This window comes from Staurois parvus, unplaced genomic scaffold (genome assembly GCF_062004578.1).
Source record: "Staurois parvus isolate SC_StPar_1 unplaced genomic scaffold, SC_StPar_1.0 ptg002491l, whole genome shotgun sequence".
NCBI lineage: Eukaryota > Metazoa > Chordata > Amphibia > Anura > Ranidae > Staurois > Staurois parvus.
The window spans coordinates 49,183-62,305 of NW_028320287.1; the positions used below are offsets into that span (position 1 = coordinate 49,183).

Sequence of the window (13,123 nt, forward strand, 5' to 3'; positions counted from 1 at the left end):
TCTAGGGTCGCTCTTCATGTATAATACTCTAGGGTCACTCTTCATGTATAATACTCTAGGGTCGCTCTTCAGGTATAATACTCTAGGGTCGCTCTTCATGTATAATACTCTAGGGTCGCTCTTCATGTGTAATACTCTAGGGTCGCTCTTCATGTATAATACTCTAGGGTCGCTCTTCATGTATAATACTCTAGGGTCGCTCTTCCTGTATAATACTCTAGGGTCGCTCTTCCTGTATAATACTCTAGGGTCGCTCTTCCTGTATAATACTCTAGGGTCGCTCTTCATGTATAATACTCTAGGGTCGCTCTTCATGTGTAATACTCTAGGGTCGCTCTTCATGTATAATACTCTAGGGTCGCTCTTCATGTGTAATACTCTAGGGTCGCTCTTCATGTATAATACTCTAGGGTCGCTCTTCATGTGTAATACTCTAGGGTCGCTCTTCATGTGTAATACTCTAGGGTCGCTCTTCATGTATAATACTCTAGGGTCGCTCTTCCTGTATAATACTCTAGGGTCGCTCTTCCTGTATAATACTCTAGGGTCGCTCTTCATGTATAATACTCTAGGGTCGCTCTTCATGTATAATACTCTAGGGTCGCTCTTCATGTATAATACTCTAGGGTCGCTCTTCATGTATAATACTCTAGGGTCGCTCTTCATGTATAATACTCTAGGGTCGCTCTTCATGTATAATACTCTAGGGTCGCTCTTCCTGTAAATCTGGGTATTGTTACTCCTGACCATGCCGGGTATTGTTACTCCTGACCATGCCGGGTATTAGTATATACTGAACGTGGAGCTCCTCTTCTTATCTATTGCCCATCCCCCTCCTCAGTATATACACAGGCTCCGCCCCTCCTGAGAATTGTGACCTCTGAACTCCGCCCCTCTCACCTGGTAGTCTGCATTGCCGTGTTCTCCATAGAGAGGAGGGCGACATCATCCTCACCCCTCACCCACCCGACCAACCTGATCCCTGAGGTAGGTGACCTGGGGGGAGGGGGACACAGAGAGGGGGGCAGTGATTGGGGGGAGGGGGACACAGAGAGGGGGGCAGTGATTGGGGGGAGGGGGACACAGAGAGGGGGGCAGTGATTGGGGGGGTGAGGGGGACACAGAGAGGGGGGCAGTGATCGGCGGGGAGGGGGACACAGAGAGGAGGGGGCAGTGATGGGGGGGTGAGGGGTCATGGGGGAGGGCAGGAATTGGGGGGTGAGGGGGACACAGAGAGGAGGGGGCAGTGATCGGGGGGATGAGGGGGACACAGAGAGGAGGGGGCAGTGATCGGGGGGCTGAGGGGTCATGGGGGAGGGCAAGAATTGGGGGGTGAGGGGGACACAGAGAGGAGGGGGCAGTGATCGGGGGGGTGAGGGGGACACAGAGAGGAGGGGGCAGTGATCGGGGGGGTGAGGGGGACACAGAGAGGGGGGGCAGTGATCGGGGGGTGAGGGGTCATGGGGGAGGGCAGGAATTGGGGGGTGAGGGGGACACAGAGAGGAGGGGGCAGTGATCGGGGGGTGAGGGGGACACAGAGAGGGGGGGCAGTGATCGGGGGGGTGAGGGGGACACAGAGAGGAGGGGGCAGTGATCGGGGGGTGAGGGGGACACAGAGAGGAGGGGGCAGTGATCGGGGGGTGAGGGGGACACAGAGAGGAGGGGGCAGTGATCGGGGGGTGAGGGGTCATGGGGGAGGGCAGGAATTGGGGGGTGAGGGGGACACAGAGAGGGGGGCAGTGATCGGGGGGTGAGGGGGACACAGAGAGGAGGGGGCAGTGATCGGGGGGTGAGGGGGACACAGAGAGGAGGGGGCAGTGATCGGGGGGTGAGGGGTCATGGGGGAGGGCAGGAATTGGGGGGTGAGGGGGACACAGAGAGGGGGGCAGTGATCGGGGGGTGAGGGGTCATGGGGGAGGGCAGGAATTGGGGGGTGAGGGGGCAGTGTATTGGGGTATCCAGAGGGTTGAGATGTTGGGGGAGGTAGTAGAGAATGTTGGGGAACAGGTCATATTTTGGGGTGAAATGGGCTCATTATGTGGTCAGGTGGTGTAGGGAGTCTGGGGTCCCAGGGTGTGGGGGATGGGAGTTGCGTCAGTTCCAGGGGGGTGGAGGGTTACAGGTTGGGGCAGATTACACACACGCCTCCCATAGGTCATGTGACTTCTGAGCTCTCAGCTCCACCCCCCCCTCCATGATCCTTTCAGGGGTCTCATTTTTCTCTGGAGCCCCTTTGCTGGGTGCAGTAGGAGGGAGACTCTGGTGGAGCAGACTGTGTAGAGGTGATGGGAGACGCCAACATGGCGGTGAGAAGGTGAAGCAAGCGATGGCCTCCATCCCTAGGTGAACTATGTGGCTTTGATCATGGGTGGTGCCCAGGGTGGTGCCCGGGGTGGGGTGGGAATCGGATTGTTGTGGACAGACGATGAGTTCTTCCATTCTCTGCAGGACAACCCCCGTGGACCATCTCTGCAGGACAACCCCCGTGGACCATCTCTGCAGGACAACCCCCGTGGACCATCTCTGCAGGACAACCCCCGTGGACCATCTCTGCAGGACAACCCCCGTGGACCATCTCTGCAGGACAACCCCCGTGGACCATCTCTGCAGGACAACCCCCGTGGACCATGGCATCCAATGACCTGACGCTTCTCTTGCCACGTAGCCGCCTCCATCAGTTGGCTCGGGATTGGTTGGCGGAGGACGCCCCTGGCCTTGATATTGCAGGGTGGGCAGCTTGTGGTGGTACGCCACAGTCTCAGGAGGCCATACTTCTCTGCAAGTCTGCGGGGGTCCTGGCCGGGTCCCCATTCTTCCAGGCCGTATGTGAGGAGGCCGGGTGCAGTGTGGAGTGGGAGCACCATGACGGAGAGTGGCTGGAGCCAATCACTAAAGTGGCCAGTGTCCGAGGTGAGAGGTTCATTATGGTGGGGTGGACAGAGTGTTCTCAATGTTTCTTCTCCATAGGCAACCAAACGTTTCCACCTTTATTCCTCCTGTGTTTCATCTTAGAGCTGCTGATCCCTTGCAGCCTTTTGCAGCCACTTCCTGTCCACAGGCACTCCAGTCATGGCTGCATGGCATTTGGCTCCATCGTATAATGGGCGATGGCTTAGGTGGTTCCCATCATACAAGTGATGGGTTGGAGGTTTTCATCTTTGAATGAGCGATTGGTTGGGCGTCACTGTCACACAGTAAGTTATGGTTTAGGGGTCTCCATCACATCATGAATGATGGGTTGAGGGTCTCCATTGTATAGTGAATGATGGGTTAGGGGGCCTCCATGAGATATTGAGTAGTGAGTTAGGGGGCCTCCATGACATATTGAGTAGTGAGTTAGGGGGCCTCCATGACATATTGAGTAGTGAGTTAGGGGGCCTCCATGACATATTGAGTAGTGAGTTAGGGGGCCTCCATGACATATTGAGTAGTGAGTTAGGGGGCCTCCATGACATATTGAGTAGTGAGTTAGGGGGCCTCCATGACATATTGAGTAGTGAGTTAGGGGGCCTCCATGACATATTGAGTAGTGAGTTAGGGGGTCTCATTGCATAAGAAAGTGATTGGTTGGGGGTCTCCATCACATAATGACTGATGGGCTAGGGATCTTCATCATATAATGCGTAATGGGTTGGGCGGTCTCCATCATAATGAGTGAAGGCTTAGGTCATACAAATGATGGTTTAGGGATCTTCATTGTATAATGAGTGATGGGTGGAGTGGTCTCCATCGTACAATGAGCGGTGGGTTGGGGGTCTCCATCATACAACAAGCAATGGGTTGGATGATTTCCATCATACAACAAGCAATGGGTTGGATGATCTCCATCATACAACAGGCAATGGGTTGGATGGTCTCCATCGTACAATGAGCGGTGGGTTGGGGGGTCTTCATCGTACAATGAGCGGTGGGTTGGGGGTCTCTATCGTACAATGAGTGGTGGGTTGGGGGTCTCCATCGTACAATGAGTGGTGGGTTGGGGGTCTCCATCGTACCATGAGCGGTGGGTTGGGGGTCTCCATCGTACAATGAGCGGTGGGTTGGGGGGTCTCCATCGTACAATGAGCGATGGGTTGGGGGGTCTCCATCGTACAATGAGCGGTGGGTTGGGGGGTCTTCATCGTACAATGAGCGGTGGGTTGGGAGGTCTCCATCGTACAATGAGCGGTGGGTTGGGGGGTCTCCATCGTACAATGAGCGGTGGGTTGGGGGGTCTCCATCGTACAATGAGCGGTGGGTTGGGGGGTCTCCATTGTACAATGAGCGGTGGGTTGGGGGTTCTCCATCGTACAATGAGCGGTGGGTTGGGGGGGTCTTCATCATACAATGAGCGGTGGGTTGGGAGGTCTCCATCGTACAATGAGCGATGGGTTGGGGGGTCTTCATCGTACAATGAGCGGTGGGTTGGGAGGTCTCCATCGTACAATGAGCGATGGTTTGGGGGGTCTCCATCGTACAATGAGCGGTGGGTTGGGGGGTCTCCATCGTACAATGAGAGGTGGGTTGGGGGGTCTCCATCGTACAATGAGCGATGGGTTGGGGGTCTCCATCGTACAATGAGTGATGGTTTGGGGGGTCTCCATCGTACAATGAGCGATGGGTTGGGGGGTCTCCATCGTACATTGAGCGATGGGTTGGGGGGTCTCCATCGTACAATGAGCGATGGGTTGGGGGGTCTCCATCGTACAATGAGCGGTGGGTTGGGGGGTCTCCATCGTACGAGAGGTGGGTTGGGGGGTCTCCATCGTACAATGAGCGATGGGTTGGGGGGTCTCCATCGTACAATGAGCGATGGGTTGGGGGGTCTCCATCGTACAATGAGAGGTGGGTTGGGGGGTCTCCATCGTACAATGAGAGGTGGGTTGGGGGGTCTCCATCGTACAATGAGCGATGGGTTGGGGGGTCTCCATCGTACGAGTGATGGGTTGGGGTTTCCTCATCAGCCAAGTAGATTCACCCTCTATAAGTGTCACCGAGACCGAAAGTGAGGGGAAATCCAAGATTTGGAGTTTTCACCAGAACAGGAACTGAAGGAAAATCTTTCAATGGGGACACCTGTTCTGGTGACACCTAACAGAGGGTTTACCTCACTATGGAGATCCCTGTTGTGTCACCGGACAGGAAGTGAGGGGAGATCTCCCCAATGGAACACAAAAAACAAATTCAGGGGCTTTAACCCTTCCCTGCCCCCATCTAAATCTATAAAAAATGCTTTGACCTTGCATACACTTCATTGGTTGTCGGAGGACAACCTTCTGTACCAGCTGATAACTTCTGGCCTGAATCCCACCAATTAGCTGCATACATAATGGCTTACACTGATATTAGCCCCGCCTCTGGCCACACCCCAGTCTGTTGGTTCAGGCCCAGTTTACTTTTGCTACATGCAGTTCTCTTGGCGGTTGTCTTCTCCCCGGCTCCGTCCCACTACATACATGGGTGTGGTATTTGTCTGACGCTCCTGACAAGGGTGAACTGTCAATCATGAGCTTCTCTGAGTAGGCCCTGGTGGGTCTTTATTGGATCGTTTGAGGCCCTGGTGGGTCTTTATTGGATCGTTTGAGGCCCTGGTGGGTCTTTATTGGATCGTTTGAGGCCCTGGTGGGTCTTTATTGGATCATTTGAGGCCCTGTTGGGTCTTTATTGGATCCTTTGAGGCCCTGGTGGGTCTTTATTGGATCGTTTGAGGCCCTGGTGGGTCTTTATTGGATCCTTTGAGGCCCTGGTGGGTCTTTATTGGATCGTTTGAGGCCCTGGTGGGTCTTTATTGGATCCTTTGAGGCCCTGGTGGGTCTTTATTGGATAGTTTGAGGCCCTGGTGGGTCTTTATTGGATCCTTTGAGGCCCTGGTGGGTCTTTATTGGATCCGTGGAGTGTTTCCTCTCAGAGTTATGATATCAGCCCCATCCCCCCCCCCCCCACGAGGGCAAATGGCGGGAGGTTGATTGCGACCTAGAAGGTGGCTGTCCCATGTTTCTTCTCTTCCCTACAGCATATGGTATGATCTGCTCTCTGTTTCAGGTCAGCTCACCGACCTCCTCCTGGCTGAGCGGCCGGCTCTGAACGTCCTGTCCCGGGTCAGCGGAGTGGCTACACTAGCTAGGAAGGTGACGGAACATGCCAGGGCATCAGGATGGCCAGGGAAGGTGACTGGGACCAGGAAGACCACGCCCGGATTCCGCCTTCCTGAGAAATATGGCCTGCTGGTGGGAGGAGCTGGAACTCACCGTTACGGGACTGGAGATCTGGTCATGCTGAAGGACAACCATATATGGGCAATGGGAGGAGTCCGAGAGGTGAGGAATGGGTGGGTTTATATGTGGGAATAAATAAAGAATTGAAGGGGATTTACTATAGGAGTAATGAAGAGGAACGTATGGTAGGGATGTTAGGGGGGCTTTAAGGTAGGAGTAATGGTGGGGGACATATGGTAGAGGTGATGATGGAGAGGAAAGTATGGTAGGGATGATCGGGGGGATTGTGGTCGGTGGGATGGTGAAGGAGATATGGTGGACACATATAGTAGAAGTAATGGTGAGGGACATACAGAACAGGTGATGGTGAAGGAGATGCAGTAAGGGTGATGGAGAAGAAAGTATGGTAGGGATGATAGGGGGAATTATGGTAGGTGGGATGGCAAAGGAGGTGATGGTAAGGGACTCACAGAACAGGTGATGGTGGAGGAGATACAGTAGGAATGATGGAATGGAAAGTATGGTAGGGATGATAGCGGGATTTATGGTAGGTGGGATGGTGGAGGAGATATGGCAGGGGTGATGGTGGAGGAGATATGGTAGGGTGATGGTGGAGGACATATGGTAGGGTGATGGTGAAGGAGATATGGCAGGGGTGATGGTGGAGGACATATGGTAGGGTGATGGGGGGAGGGGGGCATGTGGTAGGGGTGATGGTGGAGGACATATGGTAGGGTGATGGTGGAGGACATATGGTAGGGTTGACGGTGGAGGACATATGGTAGGGTGATGGTGGAGGACATATGGTAGGGTTGATGGTGGAGGACATATGGTAGGGGTGATGGTGGAGGACATATGGTAGGGGTGATGGTGGAGGACATATGGTAGGGGTGATGGTGGAGGACATATGGTAGGGGTGATGGTGGAGGACATATGGTAGGGATGATGGTGGAGGACATATGGTAGGGATGATGGTGGAGGACATATGGTAGGGATGATGGTGGAGGACATATGGTAGGGGTGATGGTGGAGGACATATGGTAGGGTGATGGTGAAGGAGATATGGCAGGGGTGATGGTGGAGGACATATGGTAGGGATGATGGTGGAGGACATATGGTAGGGTTGATGGTGGGGGAGGTACAGTAGGGGTGATGGAGAGGAAAGTATGGTAGGGATGACAGAGGGACTTATGGTAGGGGTGATGGTGGGGGACATAAGACAGGGGTGATGGTGGGGGACATAAGACAGGGGTGATGGTGGGGGACATATGACAGGGGTGATGGTGGGGGACAGTAGGGGTGATGGTGGGGGATACTAGGGGTGATGTTGGGGTTGTCTGTGACCTCAGAGGATCTCTTTGTTGGGCTCCAGGTGTATTATGGAGGTGATGGAGGGGGGCATATGGTAGGGGTGATGGATGGGGACATATGGTAGGGGTGAAGGAGGGGGACATATGGTAGGGGTGATTGGGGGGGGGACATATGGTAGGGGTGAAGGAGGGGGACATATGGTAGGGGTGATTGGGGGGGGGACATATGGTAGGTGTGATTGGGGGGGGACGACATATGGTAGGGGTGATTGGGGGGGGGGGGACATATGGTAGGGGTGATGGAGGGGGACATATGGTAGGGGTGAAGGGGGGGACATATGGTAGGGTGATGGGGGGGGGGAACATATGGTAGGGGTTATGGGGGGGGGGACATATGGTAGGGGTGATGGGGGGGGACATATGGTAGGGGTGATGGGGGGGGGGAACATATGGTAGGGGTTATGGGGGGGGGGACATATGGTAGGGGTGATGGGGGGGGACATATGGTAGGGGTGATGGAGGGGGACATATGGTAGGGGTGATGGAGGGGGGACATATGGTAGGGGTGATAGTGGGGGAACAGTAGGGGGGATGGTGGAGTTGGCTGTGACCTCATAGGGTCTCTATGTTGGGCTTCAGGTGTATTATGGAGGTGATGGACATCTGATGTGTTGGCCCCCATCTTCCCGGTGGATGTCTTTGTCTCCTGTAGGCCCTGCGTGGTGTGCGCTCCGTGGCTGGTCACACTCTGAAGGTGGAGGTGGAGTGCCGGTCGGAGAAGGAGGCTCTGGAAGCTGCGGAATCTGGAGCCGATATCATCATGCTGGATAACTTTACCCCAGAGGTACCCAGCTGCCCTTTCTGCTCATTGGCTGTCCGCCCCCTTCCTGACCCAGGGCTGACTGGAGCTCCCAACCATAGAGTGATGGGTGGGCCTCTTTCATTGCCCCATAATGCACTGGAGGTACTGCGGGGACATTCTATTGGCTGCTGTAGAATAATGGAGGCAAAGCATAGGACTCCACCTACTCTGGGTGGGAGGAAGAAGGGCAACCAGTTATATTCACAGCCCCCCAGAAGGTCGGGACGCCCGGGGAGGGGACACCAACCAGATCCAAACCTGGAAGTGTGATGGAGACACACGGAGGGTGCAGGTGATGCCCTCCCAGTGGCCATGTGAGCTTCTCTCTGGATTCTGGCTTCAGAGATGAAACTGTATGTGTGGATGAGTCACCCCAGAGGGGCCACAGACAGCAGTACAGACCTGACAGGGGCCCTAACCCCTCCCCATACCAACAACTGATAGGAATTGGCTCCGCTGCAGTGTTTGCTGGATAGAATGAGAAGGTCTCTGATTGGTTGCCTGGGATGACCGTCTGATGGTGATCAGTAACGTTCTCTCCGTATCTCTTCCTTCCTAGTCCCTCCATCATGCGGCACTCTCGGTGAAGACGGCGTACCCCAGTGTGGTGGTGGAGGCCTCCGGAGGGGTCACCCCCCACAATGTCCTGCACTTCCTGGGGCCCCATGTGGATGTAGTGTCCATGGGCTGCCTGACCCAAGGCTATCCGCACATCGACTTCTCCCTCAAGCTGGCTAAAGGCATCCGGACCCTTTCTGGACCCCCAACTCTGACGCCTGACCCTGTGACCCCGACACCTGTGCCTTGTGACCCCGACACCTGACCCCATGACCCTGATATCTGACCCTGTGACCCCGACACCTGAGCCTTGTGACCCCGACACCTGACCCCATGACCCTGATATCTGACCCTGTGACCCCGACACCTGAGCCTTGTGACCCCGACACCTGACCCCATGACCCTGATATCTGACCCTGTGACCCCGACACCTGAGCCTTGTGACCCCGACACCTGACCCCATGACCCTGATATCTGACCCTGTGACCCCGACACCTGAGCCTTGTGACCCCGATATCTGACCTTGTGACCCCAACACCTGACCCCATGACCCTGATATCTGACCCTGTGACCCCAACACCTGAGCCTTGTGACCCCGATATCTGACCTTGTGACCCCATGACCCTGATATCTGACCCTGTGACCCCTACACCTGAGCACTGTGACCCCAATATCTGACCCCATGACCCTGATATCTGACCCTGTGACTCCAACATCTGACCCCAACACATGAGCACTGTGACCCTGATATCTGACCCCATGACCCTGATATCTGACCCTGTGACCCCAACATCTGACTCCGACACCTGAGCACTGTGACCCCAACACCTGAGCACTGTGACCTCAATATCTGACCCCATGACCCTGATATCTGACCCTGTGACCCCAACATCTGACCCCGACACATGAGCACTGTGACCCCGACACATGAGCACTGTGACCCCGACATCTGACCTTGTGACCCCAACACCTGACCTCATGACTCTGATATCTGACCCTGTGACCCTGACACCTGTGACCCCGATATCTGACCTTGTGACCCTGACCTCATGACCCTGATAACTGACCTTATGACCCATGATACCTGACCCTGTGACCCTGATACCTGAGCTCTGTGACCCGATATCTGACCCTGTGACCCCTCTAACCCCAGCTTCTGAATCTGTGTCCCCACCATGGTTTGGGGCTCTAACCCCGATACCTGGACCATCCCCCCAGCGTTCCTTGCTGTGACCCCGGAAGCTTGCAGCGGTGCTGGTCACACAGTCCAGGATCTCCTTCCATTATCCGGCTCTCCGGGAACCTGCATATCGCCTCCCTATATGGTGGAGAAGACCGGCCGTCTCCGGAGTTCAGGGCTCATCCAGGATGCATCGAGCTGGAAATTCCCGACTCCTCGGCTGTCATGCTGATCCGCTCTTCATCAGTCACTGACACCCATGCAGATCAGGAGTCCTGGCCTCACTGGCTACATGCTTGTTTGATGCCAGATACAGCCAGGAGGTCAGCAGTGACACCCCGGAGTTTGGGTGTCATTGATGGTCGGACACATTGGTGGCAGTCATGGAATTCCCAGCAGAAACCGTACCATGTGACTGGGAATGAGCGCGGTGGGAGGGGCTTATCCTGGCCGTACTCAGAACTATTAAACTGTCTTACCTGTTCAGCCCATCTGGTGTTCTCTCTACGGCCTCTTCATACATTTGTTTTCACCCAACATTCACTCATCATTCACCCACCAATCGCTCATCATTCACCCACCGTTCACTCATCATTCACTCATCATTCACCCACCAATCACTCATCATTCACCCACCAATCGCTCACCATTCACCCACCAATCGCTCACCATTCACCCACCAATCACTCATCATTCACCCACCAATCACTCATCATTCACCCACCAATCACTCATCATTCACCCACCAATCACTCATCATTCACCCACCAATCGCTCATCATTCACTCATCATTCACCCACCAATCACTCATCATTCACTCATCATTCACCCACCAATCACTCATCATTCACCCACCAATCGCTCATCATTCACCCACCAATCACTCATCATTCACCCACCAATCGCTCATCGTTCACCCACCAATCACTCATTCACCCACCAATCGCTCATCATTCACTCATCATTCACCCACCAATCGCTCATCGTTCACCCACCAATCACTCATTCACCCACCAATCGCTCATCATTCACCCACCAATCACTCATCATTCACCCACCAATCGCTCATCATTCACACATTCTTCTAATTGGAGTCAGCTGAAAAATCCGGGGTGAAAGCTGTGTGAATGTTGGGTGAGGCAGCAGTGAACCTTGTGCTACACCCACCAGGGCCGTCACCTGTCCAGCCCCTCCCATATACCCGGGGGAAGATTATAATGAGGACAGAAGGGGCCCCAGACTGCAGGAGGGCCCAGGAGGAGCCAAAGAAAGTCCAGCCCTGCGGAGCTCTTCATAGGGTGGAGGTAGAAGCTCTGCAAGTCCTTAGAAGGTGCTCAGTGATGGCGGCCAGTACAGTGCCGGGACAAGGAGCAGGAGCCACGAACTGCCCCCCCAACCCCTCCCCCAGGAGCTGTGAACTGCCCCCCAACCCCTCCCCAGGAGCCGTGAACTGCCCCCCAACCCCTCCCCCAGGAGCCGTGAACTGCCCCCCAACCCCTCCCCCAGGAGCCGTGAACTGCCCCCCAACCCCTCCCCCAGGAGCTGTGAACTGCCCCCCCAACCCCTCCCCCAGGAGCTGTGAACTGCCCCCCCAACCCCTCCCCCAGGAGCTGTGAACTGCCCCCCAACCCCTCCCCCAGGAGCCGCGAACTGCCCCCCCAACCCCTCCCCCAGGAGCCGTGAACTGCCCCCCAACCCCTCCCCCAGGAGCTGTGAACTGCCCCCCCAACCCCTCCCCCAGGAGCTGTGAACTGCCCCCCCAACCCCTTCCCCAGGAGCTGTGAACTGCCCCCCAACCCCTCCCCCAGGAGCCGTGAACTGCCCCCAACCCCTCCCCCAGGAGCCGTGAACTGCCCCCCCAACCCCTCCCCCAGGAGCCGTGATCTGCCCCCCCAACCCCTCCCCCAGGAGCCGTGATCTGCCCCCAACCCCTCCCCCAGGAGCCGTGATCTGCCCCCCCAACCCCTCCCCCAGGAGCCGTGATCTGCCCCCCCAACCCCTCCCCCAGGAGCCGTGATCTGCCCCCCCAACCCCTCCCCCAGGAGCCGTGATCTGCCCCCAACCACTCCCCCAGGAGCCGTGATCTGCCCCCCCAACCCCTCCCCCAGGAGCCGTGATCTGCCCCCCCAACCCCTCCCCCAGGAGCCGTGATCTGCCCCCCCAACCCCTCCCCCAGGAGCCGTGATCTGCCCCCCCAACCCCTCCCCCAGGAGCCGTGATCTGCCCCCAACCACTCCCCCAGGAGCCGTGATCTGCCCCCCCCAACCCCTCCCCCAGGAGCCGTGAACTGCCCCCCCCAACCCCTCCCCCAGGAGCCGTGGAATGCCCCCCCAACCCCTCCCCCAGGAGCCGTGGAATGCCCCCCCAACCCCTCCCCCAGGAGCCGTGAACTGCCCCCCAACCCCTCCCCCAGGAGCCGTGAACTGCCCCCCAGCCCCTCCCCCAGGAGCCGTGAACTGCCCCCCCAACCCCTCCCCCAGGAGCTGTGAACTGCCCCCAACCCCTCCCCCAGGAGCCGTGAACTGCCCCCCAACCCCTCCCCCAGGAGCTGTGAACTGCCCCCCCCAACCCCTCCCCCAGGAGCTGTGAACTGCCCCCCCAACCCCTCCCCCAGGAGCTGTGAACAGCAGTATAGGGTGCAGGTCCAGCCCTTTGTGCCCCCCTCATGTTGCAGCACCTAAGGCAGCTGCCTGTTCTGCCCCTATAAGAGGTATGTAAGGGAGACTGGGATTGGGCAGGTATTGGCCCAAACTGTACAAGTCTCCGCCCACTTCTTGGATTGGCCAACTGCCCACCTGTGGTTGGATGACCCATCCGCCATCTTGTATCATAGTCCCGCTCACCATGTCCCTGGCCATAGGGCCCCCACACACGGGTCTCCAGGACATGTGACCCATCAGCATGGACACACACAGGAGCAGATATTCTCTTCTTGTCAGGGACATCATTTGTCAGCCATTGTCCCCCCCCCCCATCCCCTCCCCCCATCCCCTCCCCAGGTATACAAGGCCCGAGGCA

At 56.5% G+C, this 13,123-nt stretch overlaps 1 protein-coding gene across 1 annotated transcript; it reads left to right on the forward strand.

Annotated features, from left to right (window-relative positions):
- Window positions 1–882: 882 nt before the first annotated feature.
- QPRT (quinolinate phosphoribosyltransferase) lies at window positions 883–10,595 on the forward strand. The gene is made up of 5 exons (XM_089666044.1): window positions 883–987; window positions 2,449–2,910; window positions 6,022–6,296; window positions 8,217–8,348; window positions 8,926–10,595. The coding sequence occupies exons 2-5, from the start codon at window positions 2,628–2,630 to the stop codon at window positions 9,187–9,189; spliced, it is 954 nt and encodes a 317-aa protein (XP_089522170.1). The 5' UTR covers window positions 883–987; window positions 2,449–2,627; the 3' UTR covers window positions 9,190–10,595.
- The last annotated feature ends 2,528 nt before the right edge of the window (window positions 10,596–13,123 follow it).

Coding starts and splice junctions, on each gene's coding strand:
- QPRT (XM_089666044.1), top strand. CDS start 2,628: ATGGCATCCAATGACCTGACGCTTCTCTTGCCACGTAGCCGCCTCCAT. Junction 6,297..8,216: donor CAATGGGAGGAGTCCGAGAG/GTGAGGAATGGG, acceptor TGTCTCCTGTAG/GCCCTGCGTGGTGTGCGCTC. Junction 8,349..8,925: donor TGGATAACTTTACCCCAGAG/GTACCCAGCTGC, acceptor CTTCCTTCCTAG/TCCCTCCATCATGCGGCACT.